This window comes from Rhinolophus sinicus, linkage group LG05 (genome assembly GCF_036562045.2).
Source record: "Rhinolophus sinicus isolate RSC01 linkage group LG05, ASM3656204v1, whole genome shotgun sequence".
Classification (NCBI taxonomy): Eukaryota; Metazoa; Chordata; class Mammalia; order Chiroptera; family Rhinolophidae; genus Rhinolophus; species Rhinolophus sinicus.
The window spans coordinates 96407977-96434790 of NC_133755.1; the positions used below are offsets into that span (position 1 = coordinate 96407977).

Sequence of the window (26814 nt, forward strand, 5' to 3'; positions counted from 1 at the left end):
TCATACTTACAACACATCTCAGTTTGGGCTAGCTGCATTTCAAATTGCCAATGGCTTCCAGCTAAAGGCCACTGAACACACACCTATAGTTGAAGAAGTTGGGTTCATAACTTGCAGCAAAGAAGGACCCCCATCATGGGAAGCCATGGAACATTTCAATAGAGGAATGTTAGAAAGGACTTAGTACAGGATTTGTATTTTAGCTGGGTGATTTCAAGGTTGAGCCAAGAATCGGGGGTTCACACTGGACTGAGTGCTCTCAGAAATAGAGGAGAACTTTATGATTGGGTATCTCAGTGACCTTTTTTATACAGGAAAGATTAAAGTTACAGTTGTAATTGCTAAAGAGGCAGCAGTCACTCATATTAGCCAGAAGAGTTTTGGTGTTTTGGGGCTTGGACAATGTTTATGTTTGTCTATGTTCAGACAGGATTACAGTGTAGTCTTATTTTCATCTTGATCCATCATGGTCAGAGTGGCCCAATCTGTGAGATGGTCTGTGTTCAACAGAACACCAAAACCTGACTGTGTCAGGCCAGCCTGTAACAACACCATGGCATAGCTGATAGATATCAGGGGCCATTTTGGTTTTTTGGTTTTTGGTTTTTGCTTTGTTTTGTTTTTTTTTCCTCAAAGTGCTTGTATTAGTCTGCTAGGGCTGCCATAACAAAACATCACAGACTGGATGGCTTATGCAACAGAAATTTATTTTCTTACAGTTGTGGAAGCTGGAAGTCCAAGATCGAGGTGTCAGCAGATTTGGTTTCTCCAGGGGCCTCTCTCCTTGGCTTTTAGGTGGTCATCTTCTTGTCATGTCCACACGTGGCCTTTCCTCTGTGGATATACATTCCTGGTACTTCTTCCTCTTCTTATCAGGACACGCATCGTATTGGATTAGGGCCCCATCTTTATGACCTCACTTAACCTTAATTACCTCCTTAAAGGCCCCATTTCCAAACAGAGTTACATTGAAGGTTAGGCCTTCAACATATGAATTTTGGCAAAGCACAATTCAGTCCACAACGTGCTCAATACCCACATATTGCTAGTCATTACTGCATAAGACAGCACAGTTATAGACAACCTGAAATTGACTGTGGCTATTTGTCAGAGACTCACATTGATTGGAGACATTTCTTGGTATAATCAAAAATATTCTGCAAGTTTCACTGCAGGTAAAGGAGCTCTGGAATGTCTTTGGTCTCTTTTTTCTATATGTCCTTTCCCTATGATGCAATGCACTGATTTCATGGTAAAGAGTTCTGTAATTAGGTGCTAAGATGGCCCAGTTTTCTGCAGCAGGGTGCAGTTGCATAAGCAGTTAAATAAAGTAAGTGAAACATCTCCCTGCCCTTTATCATTTCCTCTTTTTTTAAGATTTCTATTAAAATATAGCTAACATACAATATTATATTAGTTTCAGGTGGACACGATAGTTATTCAACATTTATATACCTAAAGAAGTGATCACCATGATAAGTCCAGCAACCATCTGGCACCATACCACATTGTCACAACATTATTGACTATATTCCCTATGTTATACATTACATCCTTATGACTTATTTGTTTTATATACCTGGAAATTTGAACCTCTTATTCCCTTTCACCTGTTTTCCCTCTTTTTAAATTTTTCAATTGCAGTTGACATTCATTATTATTTTATATTAATTTCAGGTGCTTTAACTAAAGTGATTACTTAGGCATAGCCAAATACTAATCCCTACCTTTAGCATTTCTTAATGTCCAGTCAATGAATCACTTCGTAAGAATAGATTTGATGGTATTTTTTGTGTCATAAGAATTCTAACTCGGTCATTCCAAGCCATCCAACTGGCACTCTTCATGACATAGCTATCCTCTGTCTCCCATTAGATATACCATCTTGGGAGGAACAGGATGAACTTTCTATACTTATATCCTAATAGGCCAGTGGTATTATCTTACTGTGGAAGCATGAATATATTCCATGTTCTCTGGAAAAAAAACACAGATTTTGGAGTGATCTTTGCTTTGCTGATTTTGAAAAGGGAGAAAAAATTAGAGTGAATAATTTGAAATCCTAGACCTCATTAAAGTTTGGGTTATTTTGGCTACCATAATCTATACAATGATGGCAAGCAAGCACATAGTCAAGGCATACAATTTCTACATCTCAAGGATTTTGAATTCTACTGTCAACTATATCTGAGACACATTTGACTTTGTCAATGAAAAGTACATTTAAGTGATGCCTCTCTAAAATTCTGCATTACTATTCCTCCTCCACCACCAGAACCCAGATAATTAATGGAAGAGCTTCCTCCTCTAAGTCAAAATTGAATGTACCAGGGCAGAACACCTACATGTGCTTAGTTTTGTCACCATCTAAATTTCAGCATTCAGATTAGAACACACTCCTAAAAGACTAATGCTGTTTCAATGTATTTAACTAGCTAAAGAAACCTGTCCTCTTTAACTGCTGGCACATAAATATATGAAAAGTAGATAGTGTTCAATCATACAAAGAACCTTACACTGCATTATTTATCAGAATGTCTGCATTCATTACTGATATTTCTAATAGATAGTACATATTTAATACATCACAGTCTATATGTGTTTTCAATGTCTTATACTAGAAAGAAGTCTCAATGCCAAGTTTAGTCTCCAATTCCTCCAAAAAGGAGGGCTTGAGAGGTATCATTTTCACATCTGAAGCTTAAACCCATACTGACCCACTTCATGTAAATTCTTAAACTGGACATTCTGTGACATGACTTAGTCCCAGCAGGACGCCCCTAAGGGGAAGAGACTCCAAGAATCAATAGAGTGGGTTGTCTTCTTTTTTGTTGTACTTTCTTCAGTAAAGACTATCTGAAGACAGTGAGAGAAGGGGATGAGTGGTTGAGAGTGTTGGAGGCAATTGATGGAGAGACGATTACCAAAGGGCAGCAGTGGTGATAGGCTGTTTCTGGGACTGCAACCTCCATCTTTTACAGAGATCATTGACATTCAGAGAGATTCAGGAGGGTACCCAGAGTTTTCAAAGTTTTCATGATACCAGAACGAAGAAGAGGCCTGAGCAAAACGTGCCCCCTTCTGAATCTAGACTTCTAGAACGTGGTTCTCTGACTTGAAAATCAATAGAAATGTCTACAATGAAGACAGTTAAACCAAACTTTAGTGTTAGATAGGATAGGTTACAAAAGTGAAAGAATTATCTTCATCACCATTAAGGTTCATACAAATCCAATGAAGCTTGGCCTACTGGCAGGAAGGGAACTTACAAAAATAAATCATACCTAGTCATTTTAAAACACATTATCAATTACAAGTTGTTTCATATATATATGTATATACTTGCCCCCATGTAATCCAACCTGGCTGTGAGAGAGAGCAGTGCTTAAGTGACTTGTCTAAGTCACAAAGCCAATCGGTGGCAGAATATGTGTATTCTTCACTATCTTTCACTTTCTCAAAGGGAAATCGAAAAAGAGAAATTCATCCTAGCAGTTATGTAATGCTCATACGGTGCCTGTAACCAGAACTGACTTGGGAAGAAAAGGCAAAACCACAGGCTGCCAAAAATGGCAGGCCCAAAGTAGCAAAAACATATTTAATGGACTGTCCTGTTGGGTACTTTGAGTAATAAAACAGAACTGGTACAAATTTCTAGACAATATCCTTGGGCATTCCAGGCAGCATATATACATTGAAGGAAACAAAGGAATAAGGTAAATATGGATGGATCAGGAGTTTCAAAACAAAACTGCTCAAGGGTAAGTAAAAGACATACGTGAGGTCTAAACAGCATGCACAGAGCAAGGAGATTCAGCAAGATTACATAATGAACTCAGGAAAGTGTGAAGTCAAACACTAGCACAGCCAAGTTGAAGAATAAAAGGGCGATTGCACCAGAGATTAAGATAAATAAAATTATAAGGCATTGTTCCAGTACATGAGGAAAACAAGGTCAATGGAAAAATAAACGGGATCTCTCAGAGGCTTCTGGGGTAATTGACAGAAGAGGCAGTAAAACCTCTTTTAGTTTAAAAAATAAATAAATAAAAGTAATTGGAGGTACTAACAATTGTTACCCCAATAAACTTTAATTTAAAAAAAAAGAAGAAATAAAACAAAAGAACTCCCTGCCCCCAAAAAAGTAACTGGAGGGCTTGGTTGCCTGAAAGCTCCACAAGGCTACTAGAAGGGAGAAGAGGCAGGTGCTTGGGGCTGACAACCAGAGGGGTCCACAGGGGTTGGTTAGAAGGCAAGGGATGAGGTATGTACTACCCCCATCCACTGAGTAGATGCCCAGGATATTGAGGCAAGAGTAAAACAAACCTTTGTAGATTAAAAGGTAGGGACTAAATCAGAGCAGAATCCCGGAGGACCCTGGGACAAAAGTAGGCGGAGAGAAGGATGGAGAGAGACAAAGGGAAAGAGGGAGGGCGGGAGGGAGGGAGGTGAAGAGAAAAATTGAGAAGAAAGAGAGAGAAGCAATGAAATTCAAAATTGTAAAAGACCAAAATGTTAATTAAGCCAGGAGGAAATACTAATCAGTCTCACAAGAAATGGCACTGGGGTTGGGGAAGGAAGACTGAGCTGTCCATTTCCTGGATTCTGATTGAGAGGGTTTGGACAGAGTCAAAGCAAGCATCTGAGTTCTACCTTGTCGCTTGCACAGTGGTGTGACTTCATACCTATACTTCAGGTAAGGAAGGGTAGGCTCTCATACGGTCTCTGAACTCTCCCAGCAGGATTTACTTTGGTGCCATCTGTTCAAGGGCCGCGAAAATGGACCCTAGAGAAGCAAGAATGAGCTACTAACAACGCCTCTCTACAGGTGCCCCTTTAACAATCCCCTCCTTCCAAATAAAAACACTCAGCATTTACTATCCGCTTCCCTCGCTCCAGGCTGATGAATATACAATCTCTTACACCTCACAACAGCCGAAAGAGCTAACTGTTATAAGTAACTTGCTCATGTAGAATAAGGATTGACGTCCCCAGTCCCTGTGGTTTTAGATCCTGCGTTCCTGTTGCCGCACAGTTAGCAAACTCGGTCAGGAGAGGTTCCCGGAGGCCAGCGCAGAATCCACAAAGCGGCAGCTCTGGCCGCTGGGGAGCGGGTGCCGGAGACCGGCGGGCACGCTGGTCGCCCCTGAGGCCTGGCTCTAGGCGCGTGCTGCAGCCCCAGAGGATCCATGCAGGGCAGCTGGAGCCACTGACTCCCTGGGACAGAGTCAGAGAGCGACCTGCCAAGGGAAGGGACAGCCTCTGGAAGCCCCGCACACAGTCCGTCACCAGAATGGAAAAAAGGGGGGTTGGGGGGTGGGAGGTAAGATCAAGGAGGCTGGATTTGCTGGCGGCGGGAGTCTGAAAGATTTCGGCTGGAAAGCGTCAAGATGACAAGTCCCTTGCTGCAAAAGAAAACTTGAATGGGCCTCCAATGTGGGTATTTTCCGTTAGTCGTCTGAAAAGGAACGGAGATGTGGGATTAAAGGAGGAAATTTAAAACATGGAAAAGTTATATGCAACAGCAGAGGCCAGGAGATGTAGTAGGAAATTTTTTTTCTTTTAATTTGAAGCTAAAATCACTGACTGCAAAGCCCCGTGTGACCTTGGCGATTACCCAAACTTCTTTGTGTCTCACTTTCACAAGAGCTTCAGGGTTCTCGTTTACACTAATACCTACCTCGTACTAGTACTAATACGTACTCCACAGCACCGCATAATACATACCTCATAGGGTTGTTGTAAGGATAAAATGATATAATGCTTGTTAAGAGTTCGGAGCAGGGCCTGACACGAATAAGTGTTCCATACATGTTAGCTGGCGCTGTTACTTTGTTGTTTGGGCTCTATAAAAAGAGAGCAGTAGTTATACATGTCCTCCCTACTTGAGTTGTGTTGTCAGGAGCAAATGAGTCAATACTTGTAAAAGTGCTTAGTAAACCAATGTTCAATATACGACCGGACTGCAGACAAGCGAGCTTTGAAAAACCTCTAGTGCGTTACAAGGTCAAACAATCGAGGGAGGGGAGAGAGAGAGAGCACAGAGCACAGCCCTTTCAGGACACACACAGACACACTTCTTGGCTAAATGGGGCAAGTTTCCCATGGGACAGCAAGGCCTTAGCGGAAGACACTGCTTCCAGCCTCAGCAGGCGCAGTCAGCCAGGAGGCCTCCAGGTCGCCGCGCCCTCCCGGGTCACCCAGCTGCGGGGGGTGAGCGCCCTCCGACGCCACCGGGCTGGCGAGGCGGCTCTGCCGGCGCCCCCGCTGCAGGGAGAGGGTGAGCGAGTCCGCGCCCTGCCTGCGTCCAACTCAGCAGCTGTTGCAGACCAGCGAAGAGTCCGCCCTCCGAAGGAGGGCCTGAGCTCCAAGTTTCACTGTTATCAAAATCAAGACTTCCGACGAGAGAGTTCTTCCATTTAATTTTCGACTAGTACGTTCGCAAGGCTTTTTAATTGCTTGCAAATGCGTCTTCTCTGCACGATTATGGAATCTGTGTTGCCTGTCGGCAGCAAGGCTAAGACCCAATACACAAGGCTAAGACCGACCCGCATTAGGCTTTTGACAAACAGCCCAGAGGGCGGGGGTAGGGTCGTGCAGGGGGATGTTTCACATACGCGGGCGCGCGCGTTTTAAGCAAAGTGTCCCTTCTGTTACTGAAGGTGAAATGAGGGTGAGGGATGGATAACCGAGAGGAGAGGAGATAGAAGAGTTACCAAATCTTAACTGGGAAGGAGAGGGGAGGGACCTTTGGAAAGACACCTAAAGTCAGTATCAAACAGCTCAGGTTAATAGGAGTAAGAAAGGCAAGCAATTCATTGGGTGGGGTGGGGGGGTGATAGGGAGGGCAGAGTCTGACCTCCAGTGCCTGCTCATGAACCCCTATGCTTCCATGCATTTTCTCTTCAATATCCTGGTCCTTGTAATTGGGTCAAGTTTTAGATTCCTGGCTCCTGTCCAGAATTTTCTTGGTATTTGGCACGCTCTTCTCTCTCCACCTTGCCTAATGAGGAAAAATGAATGAATCGGGGACCGGGATACTGAGGGGAATCCAACATATTTGCCTTTCCACCACATGAAGAATGGCACCCACCCACCAGCAGTAGCAGTAACTGGGAGAGGTTAGGAGGAGCACAGCAGAGTAGATCCTTGGATAAGACTTTTCCAGGTCATTAGAATCCTGAATGACTGTGAAACTTGGGCCCCTTGAAAGAGGGCCCTGATAGCTCTGTGTGGTTGGCACTTGGAGACCCCAGCCTGCTTAGAAGCCTATCCAAGGTGGAGGCCTCAGAGGGCAGGGGATTCACAGAGAAGGAAGGGTGCCTGAGGACAGATAAAACCAGAACACCACTAAGATAGGACAGAACAGCCATTCGCTTTCTTTGAATTCTCTACAGGCACCTTTGCTCTTTATGTGCATCCAAAATAAGAAGTGGGAGGACAGAGGCATGGAAGCCTTAGGAGAGATACTGATGTTTAGATCTAGACCTCTTGTTTTGCTTTGTGGAAAGAACATCTGCCTGCTACATTAGATCTTTAGTGCTCCACTGTTCTCCTGTACAAGTGCCCTTCCAAAGCCAGGGTCTTTATAATCATGGAGATTGTCTCCTATTGCGCAAACTCATGTCTGGGTTAGGGAACTGCATGCCCCACTGGAGCAGAGCACACTACATTTCACTCTCAGACAATGTACACCCCTGCTGTCTTGAGGCATAGATTTAATGTATTCAATCTCATCTCTACCTTCCTCTAAAGATGAAGGAAGATAGGAAGGAAGGAAGGAAGGAAGGAAGGAAGGAAGGAAGGAAGGAAGGAAGGAAGGAAGGAAGGAAGGAGAGAAGAAGGAAGATACTCTGGTTGATTCATGTGTGCGAATATATCCAAGAAAATATTTTTGGTTGAAACTACCCAAATAAATACAATCCTTAACTACTCCACTTCACTTAAGATTAAACAGGCAATTTTGTGGGAAAGTCTATTCAGGCAACAGAAAAACAAACAAAATCCATTTGGAGAAACAAAGGAAATTCCAAGTAGGAATAAGGAGGAGGAAGAAAAATACATGTTTAATAAAACTAGGGATAGGCACTTGTTTGCTGGTAATTGTCCACCAACCTCAAACACGCAATGGGTGTCAGACCCTTTCAGTGGAGATGTTTGAGATTGGATAAGAACTGGGGTGACTTCTATGGTATCAGCCTAGGAGCTCAAGAAGTGACTTGAGCTTCCCACATCAGCATCTGAACTATAGGAAGCTGTAGGACACAGTTCAGAAACTCTCTTGTCTAGCTCTGGCTCCTAACCAAAACAATAATAATAGATACAAAGATATCTCTACCACAGTCCTAAAGTGACTGTGGTAGAACCATCCCTCCTGGACTATGGAGTGCGGAATCAGAAGGCAGAACAGAAGCACTGGGTGCGAAGGGAGACCCTCTCCAGGTTCTAGGGTGCGAGCTTGGCAGGGTTGCTCCCTTGCTTGTAAGAACTCTCTCAAGTGAGCGGGAGCCAGCTCCGCCTGCAGCTCAGGCTGGGATGCTCACTACCGGTTTCCCGAGGGAGGGAGCCCCAGGCGATTGTCACCAGTCTCCAACTCGCCTTGGCCAGTTAATTCAATTACGCCGCCCGTTGGAGAATATGGGGGCCAATCGCTCTCCCGAAAAGGGGCAAAGCAGAAAAAGAGGAATTAGCTTTGCTGAAAAGCCCAGCCTTTGGGTCAAGCAGGATGACACCTATTAATTGCTCAAGACTATTAATTGGATGGGAAGGGGAGACAGTGGGAGGGGACTGTCTATCAGAAACAAATCCGGCTTGCGCGCACATCACACTCACACAGAGACACCAAGCACAACGCACACCTGCCTCGATGAGTTTCTTTAGAAAAGGGGCGCTCTGAGCAACCCTAGAGCAGATGGAAGCGAGCGCTGACCAGTGTGTGCATATGGTGTGCATGATTTCCCCAACTTTTCTTTCAGGGACAAACAGCATGGTTTTTGTTGTTTTTGGTTTTGTTTTTAAAGTTGGGATGAGGTGAGAGGGAGCAGTTGGCCAAATGGAGTTTCCTTGCAGTTCAGACGCTGGCACGGGAAGCCGGGACACCCGTGTGAGAGAAGAGCTTTCCAAAAGGAGACATGGTGCCCTGACAAAGTAGATCCCTAAACTAAAAGAGAGGCAGTTTACCCTCCTCTCTTCATCTCCTGTAAATACAAATGCAAGTTTTTTGTTTTTTTCTCATTCGACATGATCTTTAGTTTCCTCTAATTCCACGGGGGTTCAGAAGCCCAGTAAATGTAGCCCTAGACGCCTTTATCTCGGTACCTAGAAGTCACTCGGGAAAACGGGGTGAGTCTAGGGAGTGGAATGGAGAGGTACGATCGCCAGTTCTTTGGTGATGTCCTGAAGTATTCAGACTGATGACACAACTAGAGGTCATTCCGTAGCGACACTCAGCTCCAGGCCAGAGCTCATTACCGAGAGTATCAGAAGTGCGGGGGGGGCTGCGTGTAGATCTTTTCCCCGGACAAGCACAAACACATGGGCCAAATGCGCTGGGACAGCAGGCGGAGCAGGCGGCCACCACGTCCTGAGCCTCCTAGTTGTTCCCGGGGGAGAGGATTTTGCGTTTGCTGCCTGGACCTAAGCCGGGGAAAGAAGGTCCCTTCACCTTCAATGAAGATGTATCTGACAGTAGGGGGGGATGGGGGAGGGGTTTGCACCTGTCTGAGAAAGGGCCTTCCTTTTCCATTTGAGTTGGACTAACTGGGAAACCAACATCATCCACAAAAAAAAAAAAAAAAAAAAAAAAAAAAAAACCCGCGTCTGGCAATTCCCTAGACGAATCTGCGGGCCCCACACATTCTTCTGGGGGGAGGTTTGTACTTCGCAGGGGGGTTGGGAGTTTCCTGGGGTAGGGTTGTGGGGCCAAACCCCAGCCCCCACGGACTGTTACTTATTTCGTCTGTGGGTAGAATGTAGAGGCCTCACTCAGTCCTGGCAAACAAAAGATGCCGCTGCAAGCATTTTGGGATTCAGCCCCTTAGTGGCAACCGCACTCATCTTACCCCTCCTATTTAAAGATCAAGTTGGGCATTCTTCCTTCTCGTCTTCATTGGGCTCTCAGTCGCCTGACTTCATTAGACCAAAACAAGGAATTTCAAGAAGTTGTGGGGTGGGGGGGAACGACGCTTGCGCACCTTGAAAAGGGGAGCAAGTGTTGGTTGCTGACCCCTATGCAGGGCTGAAGCATCACAGATCTCCATTTCAGACAGTGCATTTCAATTCTTGTCGTGTGCCTTTGTCCATTTATATAAAGCAAAGAGCTCTGAGTGACAGCCCCAGTTAGCCTGCATGAGCAGGTCCTAATAAACCCTCCCAAACCCCGACATAAAAAAAAAAAAAGCCACATGCCTGTTTGCCTGCGGCTTATTATTAAGACACCTTCTCAGCTTAAATACTTAAAAGCTAACCAAATGAAATGGCAATTAAGACCAAATTACCCCTTCTATCTCTGAGATGAGTATGTGGAGCCAGCCAATTCTTATGAGATAGACAGGGCTGGAGAGAGGACCTCGTAGAACCTCAGTATTGCGGGCATGTAGTCACCGCTACCCCCTCCAGGCGCTAGACCACTTGGTGCCCGAAGCCAAATTTTGAACGAAGTAAAGCTCAAACACTGCTTGAAAGTCGAGAAATCCACGGAAGAGCTAGAGATAGGTGTGAGCTCCCTCCTTCCTGCCTTCTCTTTGTAAAATACAACTTTTAAAAATTTAAGGTTTATTTGGGGGTACTGGTGTTCAAATACCTGGTGCCACTGCTAAATGGACTACACCCCCACGCCCCATCTAGCACTGTTTCCAAAAGGGGAGAAAGGAAACACAAAAGAGGGGGGAATGGGATGAGTTGGGGATTGAAAGACGTTGTACCTAAATGTAGAATCTTGTCACACATCTTTATTCTCTTGTATTTTTCTTAAATATATTGCCAGTTACACCATTTCTTTATGATGGAAACTTGGGACTGCCCATCATGGCTATTTATTGTAAAAGCTGCGGAAAGTCTATACTACCGCCGGATGTTGCCTTTCAAAAGAGGGAAAAGAACCCAAATTCAATGTAAATATGGAAAGAGCAGTATTGTTTCCACTTAGCTAAAGGCAGACACCCCAATCTGGGTGAAATTGATTTGGGTGCTTTTGGGAAAAAAGCAGCTTTCAGCATCCAGGGAGTGGAACCAATAGGAATGGACACTTCCTCTTGTAAAAGGTAGCTTTAATTAATATATCTTTCTATCTCTAATATACACATATCGGGGCTAGAGCTTTATCTTCACGATAAAATGTGTGCAAATACTCTCTGTAAAGATGAGTCCCCACCTCAGTCGGTATAGAAAAAGCATGATAAAGGTTGGAAAAAATGGATAAAAATGTTGAAAGAACCTCCAGTTCCTTATTAGGCGAAGATACAATATTTATTCCTTGTCTCCTGGGATAAATCTCTTCTGCCTATTGTCCTCCCAGTTCTCGGTGCTGATGCTTAATTTTCAAAACTTCTATATTACCAAGGGACCTACGACATCAGCCAAAGAAATACTCAGCAAGTACAAAATCTGTTCCAGGGAGCTGCTTTTGTGCAGAGGGAAAATTTTGTTCCTACAGGTTTTTAAGTGGGTAAGAGGCAAGGAGCTATCTGATCCGGGCAAAGCCATTACAATTTAGATCTCTATCTATAGAACATTTTTTCCCTTAAAAAAAATTGGAAAATACAAGAAGTTTGGATTTTTTTCCCGATTCTTTTTTTGGAGGGGGAAATTGCATCGTAAGCTTTCGGAGAAACCCAACATGTCAACTACCTTTCCCGGACTAGTCCACGATGCCGAGGTATTATTACTTTTTTTTTTTTTTTGAGCGCGCGTGTGTGTGGCGGCGGCGGCAGTGGCGGCGGCGGTGGCAGCTTCCCCTGTCTCTAATCTATATTGGACCGTTACGTTTAATTATAATCTGGCTTTCGGGAGAAGTTAAGGAAGGAAAGGGGAGAAAGTTCGTTATGACATCTGTCGCCAGGAAGGGCAACTCTCTGCCACGTTAAGAAACATTTGCCATAATGAGGGGGGAAACCATAATCCTAATAATAAAGAAAGGGAGGAGGTAGTGAGGAGAAAGAGATAGAGATGGAAAAAAAGATACTCAGAAAGGCAAAGTAAAGAGATGGATGTGGGGGGGTAGATGGACAAGGGGGGGACAACGCACCCCTTTTGGAGTGGGCTTATTCTAGAAAAGTGAAGCGGAAAAGGGGGTCGTGTTCCTTGCCCCAAATGGTTAAGGAAATGAGCAAGTGGAACGATTTACACAGGTTGGAATTTTTTAATACATAGACAGTCATTTTGAACATCTATGACGAAACATTTTGGCCTGGACACTGGCGGAATCTCGGGGTTGGGATCTGGCTGGAGCGGCTGTGTTGTGTACCGACTCTCTCGATCTGCTCCCCGCGGCCCCAGAGTCAGTCGTAAACCTGGCTCCCAGCTCCCTGCACAAGTTGGGCAGGGTGTGTGTGTGTGTGTGTGTGTGTGTGTGTCACCCGCACCTATATAGGGTGGGGGATTTTTTTCCCCCCGCTCTCAACTGTAAGGACGAGGCCGCCCACCCCGTCCTCCAGTTCGCAAAAGCTGTCTGTCAAAGGCGCTGAGCCCCGGCTGCGGCTCGGCCCAAGCCCTGGGCGCTCGCTCTCCTTGGAGAGCCAGACTCCTGGCTTAGGGAGAGCGGCGCTTTGGTTGCAAAATGACAAACCTCAAGTTTTTCTGCTCTCCCTTTTCCCCCTCTTCCTTCCAGATACGTCACGACGGATCAAACAGCTACCGTTTGATGCAGCTTGGCTGTCTGGAGTCCGTAGCCAATTCCACTGTCGCCTATTCCTCCTCCTCTCCTTTAACTTACTCCACCACCGGCACCGAGTTTGCGTCCCCCTACTTCTCCACTAACCACCAGTACACCCCGCTCCACCACCAGTCCTTCCATTACGAGTTTCAGCACAGCCACCCGGCCGTCACCCCCGACGCCTACTCTCTGAACTCGCTGCACCACTCGCAACAGTACTACCAGCAGATCCACCACGGGGAGCCCACCGACTTTATTAATCTGCACAATGCGCGGGCGCTCAAGTCGTCCTGCCTGGACGAGCAGAGGCGGGAGCTGGGCTGCCTGGATGCCTACCGCCGCCACGACCTGTCCCTCATGAGCCATGGCTCTCAGTATGGAATGCACCCAGATCAAAGACTCCTGCCAGGGCCCAGCCTGGGGCTGGCCGCCGCGGGAGCAGACGACTTGCAGGTAAATAAGCATGCAGTGAATTTGTCTGCTCCCTCCCCTCGTCGTCCGCCCCCTCCCTCTTGGTTAAAGCTCTGACTAAGCCGTCTCCCTCTCTCTCTCTCTCTCTCTCTCTCTCTCTCTCTCTCTCTCACACACACACACACCCCACCACCACCACCACCACTTATGGAAAGTTATAAAAACAATTAGAGGAGGTGTGTGCTATTCGGGTCTTCTCATTGGATCAAGGCATTTCACCTGGACGCTGGGGAGTCCGGCTACCTGAGCGCTTCCACTTTCGGCTGGCCTGCGCGGATGTCTTTTGTGAATCCGTAGTTGTGTCCCGGAGGGGATACAGTGGGGGAGATCAAGGAGGCTGGGGCTGAGCCTCCTGGACTCAGAGTAAGACCAGATAAGCTGATGACCAATCGCACCCTCAGTCTGGGCGCTTTGCTGGGTCAACCCATGTGTCCCAGGCGTTTGTCCCAGACTGAACTGTGGGGAGCTAACCATGAATTGGCAGGGTGGTTTGTTCTGGGGACATTGCTGAGACCCTGAGCTCTAGCAGAAGTTTCACCAAAGATACTAGATTGCTGTGGAGAGCAAAGAATCGCAAGTGAAAGGACCTGCACTTCTCCAGGTGTGTAGTTGAGCCTAATTCTCTCTGCCTGAGGTGCACCCAATCCCACCGCCCAGTTAATTTACAACTTTATTTTTCCTCTCCAAGCCATTAACTTTTAAGTAAGATGTAACTCCATAAGAAGGAAATAAAGAAATAAAGGAGAGGGGAGAGGGAGAGAAAAACAAATAGGAAGGGAGAAAGGAGAAAAGGAAGAGAGAGAGAGGAGGGATAAAGGGAAAATGGAAGGAAGAAAGGAAGGAATTCAGATACTGTGGAGGCCGTCACTCAATTAGACATCTCTCTCCTACTTTCTTTCTTAATTCATTTTTGTACATTCTTTGAAACAATTGAATTTATAATTATGCAAGCATATTATCACAGCCTCATTTCAAACAAATAAGCCCATAAATGTCCAAGAACCCAGAAGACAAGAATTTGTAGGTTCTTTTGCCTGAAAGTGCAGCTCTACCTGTGAGTATTACTTTTTCAGTCCGCACAAAGCTGGCCACCTTCTCCACCGCTCCACAACGAAAGGCGAGATATTTGAAGAGCACAAGTTGGAGAGGAAAGAGATCCCTTGTTACGCACAGAAAATCTTTCCCCCTCATTTACCTCCAAGCAAGGGATCATTTTAAAATTAAAACGAAAGCCCTTAGAGTCCCAACAAAGAGCCATAGACGCAAGATCGGCACACAAGAAAAAAAATTTGGCTTCATAAACCTTGACTTTCTACATTTATATTCACGAAATAATTTTATACGCTCAGGGCATTTTTACGTTTTTCACAAGGATCCACTTATGTCTCAAGGGGGGAAAAATCTGCCATTCAACGCTTAGCTCAACTAAAACCTATTTACTCCTTTTAATAGCCGCGTCTGCTGCTGATTTTTTTGTATCTGTACAAATTTTTTTTCTGTGCTAGGCACAAAGCCGGGCATTTTTCAAAAGAGGGGATTAGAACATTTGTAGCGCCAGACAAAGAGCGAATCCTGTGCAAAAGAACACCGTAGTTTATCCAATTTTCGACTTAGTGCCATTCAACTGGTCATTTATGCAATGTCATCCGACCAAACAACATGTTTTACTTATGAGGGGGAAAAGTTTGTTAAGTGAAGAGACCAAGATTCGTTTCTGCTAAGAAAATAAACATCTTAACGGTGCGCCAGAGAATGGGAGGGAAAGCGGTCGCTCCTTTGAAGAGCTTCCAGGCCTTTTACCTTCTATATTTCAGATATTTTGAAACCTTTATTCAGTCTATGTCTTTTTTATATTCTTAATCTCCTTTTTTTCTGTTTATTACTCATACTGAGGAAATATTCATACTGAGAGAGACACTCCAAGATGCTAGAAGAAATTGAGGAGTATGGTATATGATATATTAATGTATTGATGTCTGTGGACATATCTATATACGTATTTATAATTTTACATATGTGTATATATGAAGCAAGTTGTAAATCTGGCAAGTTATTTTCTTCCACTCCTCTTGGACTTAGTAGGCAGAATGAAAGAGAGAGAGAGAGAGAGAGAGAGAGAGAGAGAGAGAGAGAGAGAGACATAGTTACTTTTAAAACAAGAAATGGGAGGGGATGTGTGGGAGAAACCCGTCTCTCTCCTTTTATTTCTTCCTTTTTAAAACATTCATCAGCATATGCCTCATTTCAAATGCAACAAATGTAAATATACTTTTCCCTGCACAGAATTTTAAGTGAAAGTCCAATGGTTTGGAGGGCGGTCTAAGTCTGCCTAACAGATGCAAACAGTCTTGTGGCTTCAGTTCCATCTTTGAGTCCCCTAAAAAGATTTGCTATGGCTAACAAAGAAAACTGTCACACCTTTTCCCATCACCGCTTTAATTTATGCTCAGTCTCTAAGTTTTTTTTTTCATATTGATTTGATAATCACTTTAAGGCAGAACAGTTAAAATAAGAAAGAGCTCGTGAGTAGGCTGAAAAGGGGGCTCTTACAGGCCTGCTTCAATATGGTGAAAATGGGGAAGCAAAAAGGAGCCAGGGCTGTAAAGGTTGTTTTGTAAAGTGGGTTTTTATTATGCACCGACTCTCTCCGCATTTACTTAACTCTTCACGGGCTGTTGGGTAGGTTAACACCCTTCAAGTCCTCTTTCATGTCCAATACCTCGTTTGTTTGTAAAGGAAAATGAGCCTTTAACACATTTCGACTCAGAAAAAAAAGAAAGACAGAAAAAGACACAGAGAAATTTTTATTTTTCTTAATCAAAACTCAACAAACCATTTCCTCCATCCCACTTCAAATGATCTCTCAATCCATTAGGAGCCTGAAGATCTACAGTGAGTGAACCTGAAGATCTTCTGTAAGACCCATTTTGGGCAACATTATAAGATAGATGCTCCTATATCTGGGGTAAAGCAGAACTCTCATGAGATAACTTGAATCCTCCACTTGAAATGACTCCTCTGAGCTCCCAAGAAATCCACAGTGCCAGACTTGACACTTTTGGTGTAATTTGCTTCACGCATAAAGTGCTGTGGAAACTGTCTCTATATGTGCTATGTGCCTTGATGGGGACTCAAAGCGCTGCTCATTCTCTCATGCTAACATGAAAGACACTCAGGCTCTTTGAAGTGTAATATTGTAGGGCGCTGTAAAATGCATACCTTAAGATTTATACAACTTTCAGATTGTGGTTTTCTTCCAAATTTTTTTCTTAACCTCATGCATACTGCCAAATTTGCCCCAGCTCAATGGTTGCTTTTAAATGTCTACTATGGTGGGGTTCAGGGATGGGGTAGATTGAAAGACTTAACTCCTGTGGGCATACCTATTGGTAGCTATTTGAGTGATTTTGTTTCTTTTTCTTTTATTAAGGGTTCTGTGGAAGCGCAATGTGGTCTTGTTCTCAATGGCCAAGGGGGAGTGATAAGAAGAGGTAAGTAACAACACGTTAAAACTAAACATTCTTCTCTCATCTATTACTTCGTTTCAAAGACCTGGTGGCACTTTTAAACATCAGATCCCTTGTCTGATGATTAAGAAAACAATTAGTCGTGTCAATTGCTCTTGTCCACACAGGTGTACTCACATTAAGAAGCTTCCCTTCCTCCACCAAGGCTTGAACCTAGCATGGGCCCAAAAGACCTTGATAGAAGAGATTTGCTGTTTCTCACAGAATTGTGGCAGAATGAAAGTTCTGACACACACAAAAAAACAATCCTCTCACACCCCTTTCCCTCATCACCACATCCTCGAGCAGAATTTCTGGTCTCTTTTAGCCCTAAATGTGCCAGCCACAGCCTGGGTGTTTGAGGTGATGGTGTTAGCTTGAGGCTTTGAAGGATTCTGTGAAAGGCTAGATTCATTGAGGCTCCAGGGAAGGCTAATGAAACACCAATATTGTAGCTGCCCTTATTTTTCTAAGTGTCCAGAACATTTCTTTCTTTAAGGGAGGGTGGGAGGCGGAGGTGGTGTTAACTGTACTGGATAAAGCTTTCTTGTTCCCATCTGTTAAGGAAAACATCTGAATCCAGAGTTACCCATGGAATTGGAAGGTGGGGGGGGGGCGCGCAGACAAAAGTAGAGAGCTGTTGATTTTGGCTCAGACCTTGAAGGGGCTGCATCTCAGACTTTCCATTTTGACAAAAGGTTTTCAACTATGACATTTTAAGGGCCTCAAGGCAGTACAGATTTTGCTGGCTTCCCACTTAACCTACCCAAAGTCTATGAAGCTTATTTTCCTAGCAAGCTCAGTAACCCGAGGAGCACACAAGGCAAGGGAGACCAGCTGTTATCCCAACTTCATATGAATTAATAAGATGTGGCCTATTCACCAGGACTAATTCCAGCTCCAGGGCCTCAGTTGTTTTTAGTAACTGAACCACTAAAGACTAAGTCAATTCTGATGGCACCAAATAAATGTCCTTCAGTCCCTCTCCACCTTTCAAAGCTCATTTAAAGATTCCAGTGTGTTTCCAAAGAAAGAAATGCATTGATAGAAAGCAGTGGCTTCATTCATGTTTAAACGGGTAGATTGCACAACCCGAGGTCCAGTGTGAAACGCCATTTAAGTTGAGGGAGGAAGAAAAGAAAGAAATGCTTTCCTTTGGAACTTGACTATTGTCATAGTGGATACTTGAAACTTGCAAGAAATGTGAAATAGCTATTCAATTTTGTTGTTTCACTCCATGGAGATTTGAAGACTATGTTTTAAAAACTACTATTGCTGCTCCACAAAGATTTTTTTAAACGAGCAATGTCAGCCAGGCCAATACTCGGCCATATTGAAATGCCATGAAATAAGCCCAAGACTAATGAAAATCAAAATAAAATAGACATACTGTTGGGGAGGATAGGTGAAAAATGCACAGTGAAAGAGGGGCCAGGTGAGCTCTGCTGATCTGGGTCTGTTGGGTGGTCAGACTAAAGGTGAAGCCGAGCAGTCAGGGCGCACGAAGATATCGGTGGTGCTGAAGGACAGCGCCACTAATTAGCGCCCGGAGCCGGCTCCTCCCAGAGCCCGGCACGCGCTACTGCGTCTTTTGCGTTTAGTTCCGCACTTGATCACCTTCTCAATTGCTAGGAAATTGCATCAGATTGTACAATAGCTGACAGAGAATGGGAATTATTCGAGGCCGAGGGCGGGAGCTGAATGGGAAACGGCTGTGTAATAAGTTGAATTTTCGAAGAGAGCCTTAAGGGAAACCCCCACACCATTCTCCCTGCAAAAAGGCCAAAGCTCTTGGATAACTAGGAAATGAGAGGTGAGGTTCTATTCTATCAGAGCTATAGAAATAGTCTTCTTTAGGTGATATTTTATTATTCTTGGAGGATTCGGTGCCAATTCGTTTCACCTCGAAATCAGCGCCAAATCTGCTATTTTAACCCAAATACTGATCTGTTAGGAGAACAAGGTCGCTCCGAAGAGGAAAGGGGATAACGTGGGGTTTAGATCGGTACTGTATAACTAAACCCTAATACCCTCCCCCACGCTGCAATGGCATTCAGAATTTAACTGCCGAGTTCATTCCATTTCTGTTTCTTAGAGAAAGGCCAATTTACTTGGGATAGCCTGTTTACTCTGAACCGATCAATGTTCGTGACAATTTCCAAATGGATAGCAAGGATTTCAAGGAAGTCTTGCCTTAAAAGGCGTTGCCATGTCGTGCCTGAGCGCGCCCAGCCCCTCATCTCAGGATGCCCGGTTTTTAAAGAAACGCTAAGGAAGCCCCTTCTCTCTATTGTCATTGTAGTGCACAGGATTCCCAATATCGGTAACTCAAGTCACCTTTGTTGTTCAGTAATGTTGAGGATATTGACTCAAGCACTCCGCCATATCGCCACATTGCGTAATAGCTTAGATGGGAATGTCTGTTTCTCTTCCAATCCATGCTTTACAGGTGATTCTCCTCATGAAACATCATTTCTTGAAAAAGCACAACTTTTTACCATTTTCCTTTTGCTAAGCTCTCGGATGAACTTACATTTCTAATGATTTCCAGAATTTACTGATTTCACTTCCAAAGACTGCGGAAGAAAGACAGATCCCTACGTGCCCTCTGTGAGTTTCCCACAGACAGGCTGTCCTTGTTTGTCGTGGTGTGTGGATGGGTTGGGGGGAGTGTCAGTTCCTTACATTTGGCCACTTCGCTTTGTAAAGAACAAAATGTCGTTTCCCCGACTCACTTTGGTAAGTGGCAGTTACAGTATATTTGCCTATAATGAAGGCCCAACAGCCGAAGGAGGCGCAGAAGAGGGGGCAGCAGCGAGGTAATTACCACCTAGATAAAATATTTGCCACCGCCTCGGAGGTGCGGTTCCCCGCGCGCTCACTCTCGGTTAATGGTGTGCGCGATTTTGCCCGCAGCTCCGCCACTCCAACCATCAGAACCAATAATCTTTACTTTACCCAGTGCTCGGGTATCGATAGCTTCTCTCGCCTCCGGCGTCGGCTTTGATATGTTAATATTTCTGAGTAGCAAATTCTGCAGAGATCATATTAATGTTGTACATACAGAGTGGAGCTTTGCCTTCGTTGAATATTCAGATACTGGGTTTCAAAAGGCATCTCTTGAAGAAATGAGGCTTCTATTTACAGGAGTCGTCTGTGTTTTTAATCATTAAAAAAAGAAAGGAAAACCCACTCTTCTTTTCCCCATGAATCTTCTGAGACTGCCTTATGGCCCCCTCCCCTTTGTCAGGCGCTTGTCCCTTTCATTTCTCTCTCTGAGAATTTAATAGTAGGAAACAATGTTGATGACGACGACGACGAGGAGGAGGAGGAGGAGGAGGCTAATAACGAGTGGATCCAGATTGGAATCGCAGGGGTAGGGGTTCAATCGAGTAGAGGGGCTGTGGCCTTCAGAACAGGATGGAGGTGAAATGAGAAACCTAGCTTTTCCATATTTGGGTGGAAAGTGACATTTTGGCCCTGGTCTTTTTGTGTGTGTGAAATCGGGATGGCAAACTCAGAAAAAAAAAAAAGAAAAAGAAAAAAAAAAAGGAAGAAAGAAAAAAATGAAAAAAAAAAAAAAAAGTGAAGAGGGGAAGCGCCCTTGTTTCGCTTTGTGATCACTCTGCCTTGCAGCCCCAGGCTAATTTCAGAAGCTTAAATACCGCCATCGCCTCTGGGCCACGCGGAGAGGGAGCGGACCCGGCCATCCGCTGGCTGGAGCGCTTTCCGGATTGCCCGTGGCTACACAAAATACAAACTACTTTGAATCAAAACATTTTTGGGGAATTAATATGATCTGAACTCTGCACGTTTTAAGAGAGCTGGAGTTTGTCAGATCGCTTAGAGGTGACTGGCACACCAAGGCGGAGGCATTTACGCTGCGGTACAAACATTGTCAGATCTGATTTAATTCAAAAACAAAACAAAACAAAAAACGCTTCGGTGAAGTGGAGCTTAGCATCAATCGCCCAGTCTGCCAATAACAGGGTGGATGGACTCTCACGGCTGCCCACAGGCTGCTTAGGTAGAAGAAGCTTTCCTCAGCTTCTTCCGGTTTCTCGAGACCGGTGAGCTCTGTAATGCGAGTTAGAGAGAGGCTTTGGCTCTTTCCGCAGTTCCTGGAAGGAGTAAAACTGGAGAGGATTGGGAGGCCTTATACCTCTTCTTTTTTCAAAACCCTTGGAATCTCTCTTTACTCGAATAGCCCTAACTCATTTCTGTGGCTCATTCCTTATGAAAGTAGAGCCAGAAATGCACCTGAAGCCTCTCCTGCCTTGTTAGTCCATAAATACTGATGCTGCAGATTCGGAATTCAACTTCCTTTATACGAAGTATGAAATCCATATGCCAAAAGACCTAGACGCGTGGTTTGTTGGAAATCTTTTTTGGCGGGGTTGGGGAGCTGCTTTTCCATAACCTACAGCCTTCTCTCCGATTTCTTTATTGCTTTGAAAATCACCAAAAGAAGTCCAAGTGCTCTCTGCATTGGGAAATAGGGATTAATCCCGCCACACGCACTATTACACACCCACCGCCACATTAAACCAATAGGTCTCCCCTTCAAGACCTCCATTTCTTTTGTTCTGCCTGAATTCTGCACCAGGAGGAGGGCTTTCAGACTTGGTAATCCAGTTATACCTGGTATATCCCTCCACCAAACAGCGCAATTCGCTGCTCGTACATCATCTGAGGCCTATTTGATTACAATTAAGCCCCTATCCCTTTGTTATATGTTTACAATTAGCATGTGCTGCCACGGGGGAAGGGTTTACACGGGGGAATTGGGATTGAGAAGGGCAAGAGGCTAGAGGGAAACCCGCCGAGAATGATCCTACCCCACCCAGTTTAAACGCGTACCTCGTAGAAAGGCACCCGCAGAACAAACTGGGACAGGAAACTCCTGTAATCGCTTACATATTTTTAATGTGTCAGAAAAAAACGAGCGATCACTGGAGATGAAGAAGGGGAGGAAAAAAATCCCTGCCGTTTGTATTTCTTTCATTTGAATTGTAAACATCTGTTTGGCTGTAAGGCGAACAGAACATTTATTTTGCTCTCAAGATTTGGTCTAATTATGTCAACACCGAAGCGGCGGCGAGAGGGGCGGTGTTACGGTTGTGGAGAGGCTGCGCGCACCACCCGGCGCCGGGGAGCCCGCGGGGAAGTATTGATCGCACCTGGAGTGGGCAGGGGGCCTCTAGCCATAACCCGCTCTGTTCTTGGAGGGGGGAGGCACCCAGAGGGGACGCGTGGAGCTTAGAGGCAGCTTTAGGGGCGCCAGGGGAGCCTCGGTTCCTTGGAGAAGACCTTGGCTGTTTCCTCTGTCCTAATTGCCTGGAATGAGAAGAGGAAAAGCGCCGCCCAGGCTTCGGCGCTTAGCTTTCTATCAGGTAGCAGCACAAAAGGTGGTGGTGATGGTGGGTGTGTGGGTGTGGGGGGGGGACGGCGGGGGCGGCGGGGGAGGTGTCTTGTCGCGCTGCACAGCTCGCACCCCTTGACGTGGTAGTTGTTCAACACAATAGTGGGATTGGGTGGCCTTTACTCAGGTTGCTGAGTAGCATACATCCATTTCCTGTTGCACCTCCTCACAAGCTGGGAAAACAAGTAGAACAAGTGGGAGCACCCCCATTTTTCAGATGGGCAGACTGTGTTCCAGAGTTATGAGCTTAAGGTCGGTTGGATGGCTAGTTGGCCAGCTTCTTACTTGCAGCCCAGTACTCTTTCCACTCCCCGGAACGGTGCCTGCAGACAGAGGGCCAGACGTTTCTAACTACCTAAGACAAGAAGGGCAGTGCCCCAACCAACCCCATGCTTCTAGCGGCATGGGATCTAACAAGGTATGGCGGCTAGAGAATCTGCATCTGTGTGTTTTGTGCATGGTTTTGTCCCCCACACAGTAGTAAGTCTTAGGCTGAGTATTTCCTATAGCGATGGCAAAGTTATTCTCCTTTTTATGATAGCCACGTCCTAGACAAGGGACCGTGAACAAATAGTCTCTGATTTCTTATGCTGTTACTGTAGCTACCCATTTAACTTTGCAGCATCACTGGAAATAGGAAACCCTGTCTCCAAGTTTCAATTTTAAAAATAGGGACCCTCATAGAAGTATTGCTTCTGAGCACTACGAATGGAAAAGATGTCCTCTAGAGAAGTTTTGTACTCTAGAATACCCTGGCTATGGCCCCAGAGACACCCCTAACTGGAGCGCTGGATCTCGAATGAATATTACATGATTTCAATAAGAGCTGACAAGGAACACAGGCAAGGCACCATGAGGAATGTCAACTAGCAGCAGTGCGGATGAGTACTGTAAATGGCCGGGCATGTTTGACTCTTTCCTGACTTTCTTTCTTTGAAAGCTCATCATTGCCATCTGTAGTCTGGATCCCCTTAAAGACATCCCAACCCCTCCTAACTGTCATTCTAAATGCAAAACTCTGGTTCTGTTGACCTATTTCTCTTTTCTTCCTCCCTAAACAATAAACCACTGGGAAGAAAAATATCAGGTTCCACATGCTGCTGTAAACTCTACAAGTTGCCACATCTTTAGCCAGGACAAGAGAGTTCCCCAAGGCTGCACCAATGCCAGGTATCAAAGCAACAGAAATTCCCTTTAAAGATGCTGTGACATAAAAAATAAAAGACTCTAGAGTTGATAGCTAATCTGAATACAAAATAAATCCTCTAGGCAATTTGTGTGTGCATAAAGCATACTCTTACTATGCAGCCTGTGTAATTTACCTAATAAATGCTTATTTGCGCATAAGCCAGAAGCCCAACCTGGATGTGAGAGAGAAAGACCCAGGGCCTGGAGAGTTAGCATTTAGCTAGGTGGCAGACCCAGTGACTTCCCTGATTTAACTCATTTTACAAAAACTATAATATTCTGCATTTCCCTAAGTTAGGTTTTTAACCCACGGTAGATTAGTAAAGATAGAAAAGATCTAAAATTGTGTCCTTCTTTCCCTTAGCAACCAGGAAAACGACCTGATATGCAAACCTTCTCTTACTCATAATAAACTTGAGACCCATTGTGTGAGATTCCTTGTAACCTCAGTGTTGTCTGACTAGTGTGCAAGAGAAGGGGGTTTATGTAAGAATACAAATTTACTTATGATTCATAGTAACCGTGGGTGGAGGCCCATTTCCAGGAGAGGGCTGTGTGAATTTTGAATATAGACATTATTATTTCTAATATATTTTTGCTTCAAATGTCCTCACAATGACCTAAATTCTAAAGTTATTAAGTTCATGATTCTCACAATATGACACTACAACCCAAATTCATTGATAATCTAACTTACTTTCCTGTTCATCTCAACTTTTGAGAAGTCACTTAAGAGTTTATTTTTAACATGCATTTTGAATCTATAGGTACAAAGTGAGAGCATAAACAAAAGTATGGTATTTTTGATCCCAGAAATCTGGGAAAACTTCATTATTATTATATTATTATTATTATTATTAGAGTAGTACCCTCTTACCTGCAGTTTCACTTTGCATGGTTTCAGTTACCTGTGTTCAACCGCAGTCTGAAAATATTAAATGAAAAATTCCAGAAATAAACAATTCATAAGTTTTAAATTGCATGCCATCCTGAGTAGTGTGATGAAATCTTGTGCTGTCCCACTCAGTCCTGCCCTGGGCATAAATCCTCCCTTTGTCCAGCATATCCTATAAGCTGTAAAAGTTACCCACTCTTTAGACACTTAGTAGCCGTCTAGGTGATCAGATCGACTGTCACAGTATCACAGTGCTTGTGTTCAAGTAACCCTTACTTTATTTAATAATGGCCCCAAAATGCAAGAGCAGCGATGCTGACAATTCAGATATGCCAAAGAGAAGCAGTTAAGTGTGTGTATGTATAGGAAAAAACATAGTATATGTAGGGTTTGGTATTAGCTGCGGTTTGGGGCATCCACTGAGGGTCTTGAAAGACATCCCTTATGGAAAAAAGGGGACTATTGTATGATTGTTTGTTTTAAATTTTTCTGAGAATGCTGGGGGAGGAAGTACAGGCAAATTTGTGTTTCTAGCTCCTGAGGCAGGCATTTGCATGGTTTTCCATAGTGTTGGCCACAAAATTAATGCCTAGAAAAGGATTTCAATTTGACAATTGAGATTATGGTCTCTCAGATTGCAAACTAAGTCAGGTTTCCAGGCATTAGCACCAGCAATTTAGCCAAATGTACAAGACCCACCTTCTAGCCTGGAGAGGGCTGGCTGCTCTGCGGTTCTTAACATCCTCTCTCCTGTCTTTGACGGACATGCAGGGTGATCACCAGCCTCAGAATGTTTAGGGAGAAAGACGGTGGTCCCAGCACTTGCAGGGGAAAGTCAGATGACCATAGCCAGGAATTCCAGAAAGCACAGGGGTAGAAACACTTTAAGAGTAGGGCAAGGTTAGCTTGTTCTCTGCACTCAGGTCAAGAACCCCTTTGCTGGTGTAAACATCCTCCCTGGTACCTTAGCCACCATGCCCAGAATCTGAATACCAGAGACTCTACATTTCATCTGAGCTACTTAATAAAAGAGGGCAGGAGCTACCTGGGAAGTGGGCGGTGAGTCCTGGACCAGTGCTTCTCAAACTTTGATGCACACGTGAACCATCTGAAGGTCTTCTTAAAATGCAGATTCTGACTCAGAAGGTATGGGGTTGGGCCTGAGATTCTGCATTTCTCACAAGCTCCTAGGAGATGCCACTGCTGCCAGTTGAGCACTGCCCTTTGAGTAAAAAGATTTTGGACAACACTCTCCTGCCCATTTTACTTCCTCCACATAAAACTCTTTTCCCTCATAGAACTTGACCCTTTTCTGGAGATGTGTCTTAAGATCGCCCTTAACTGAAGAACTCAAATGTATGCTCAGCAAATCAAACTTTGAATTTGACCTTGCCACTAAATCTCAAAAGCTCCACCCTCACATTGCTCAGTGCTTGGGAGAGGGAGGCAGCCTTTGATCCTGGGGCTACACGGCCGCCATCTTAGCAGTGTGGATATTGGCTCAGGAATTTTGCAGTAAGAGAGGATTGGGCAGCAGGAAACTCTCCCTAACGGTAATCATTGTGGGTCCTCAAGTCTCCTTCAGCTGCCTGAGGTTAGGGAATGTACTCTGTTGTTCCTGGAGGAGAGCAAATTGGCTCAAGGAGCTTTCTGGACCTTGGAGACAGAAGGCTTCTGCTCCAGGAGCCCCGGCATGACAAAACTGCTTTGGTGACTTTGCTATTAGCAGTTATCTTTGCTCCCTAATAATAATGATGATAATAACCATCACCACAATAATATTATTGGCCACTAACATTTAATGTTACTGTTAACTATATTCTAAGTCTTGTGCTGGGTTTGACTGTGTGCTGATGCTAAGGGTTAACATATGGCAGAGGCATTTGACTTATCATCCAACCTCATGGGTTGGATGTTTCTGGCAGTGGGCAAATGATTTTTAGCGGTGCCTGGGAGACGAGTGAATCCAGTGCCTGTAGCTGGTAGATGGATGTGGGAAAGGAGGTGATAGTTCTCAAACATTTTTGAAAAGACCTTTCAAAATGTTTATGTATATAGTAAGTCATGGATAAAATAATCCATCCATTATATGTGTGTGGGTGTGTGCGTGCATGAGCATGCACATACACACCTACACACTCACAGACAACCATGGATAAATAATACCTACCCTTTGCAAGGTTAACTAGTGGAGTCTGGGAGTTTTAATTAATTGAAGTGTTTCTTGGTACGGCTGATGTCAAAGTCAATACTGGTGGGTCCACACGACGTAAGATCCTAATTTACACTAAAATTGAAATCATACCATCATAAACATTTCTTGTATGATCTTTGAAAGACAAAACCATGAATGTTATTTGAAAGGACATCATCAGAGCAGCTTTTTGAGATGACCCAAGTCATATATCTATATATGAAAAATTATGCCACGTATTCCCAAATCCTGAGTAGTGTCTTGATA

At 44.5% G+C, this 26814-nt stretch overlaps 1 protein-coding gene across 2 annotated transcripts in view; it reads left to right on the top strand.

Moving 5' to 3' along the window:
• The first annotated feature begins 11420 nt into the window (after window positions 1-11420).
• TFAP2D (transcription factor AP-2 delta) overlaps window positions 11421-26814 on the top strand; it is a 54425-nt gene continuing 39031 nt past the window's right edge. The window contains exons 1-3 of one of the 2 annotated variants that reach the window (XM_019734607.2): window positions 11421-11875; window positions 12827-13324; window positions 16773-16833. In XM_019734607.2, the coding sequence (XP_019590166.1) occupies window positions 11837-11875; window positions 12827-13324; window positions 16773-16833 (598 nt within the window). In that variant the 5' untranslated portion in view covers window positions 11421-11836. Of the gene's footprint in view, window positions 11876-12685; window positions 13325-16772; window positions 16834-26814 lie in introns of those variants that run through there. The other variant, XM_074333058.1, reaches the window with a different exon arrangement.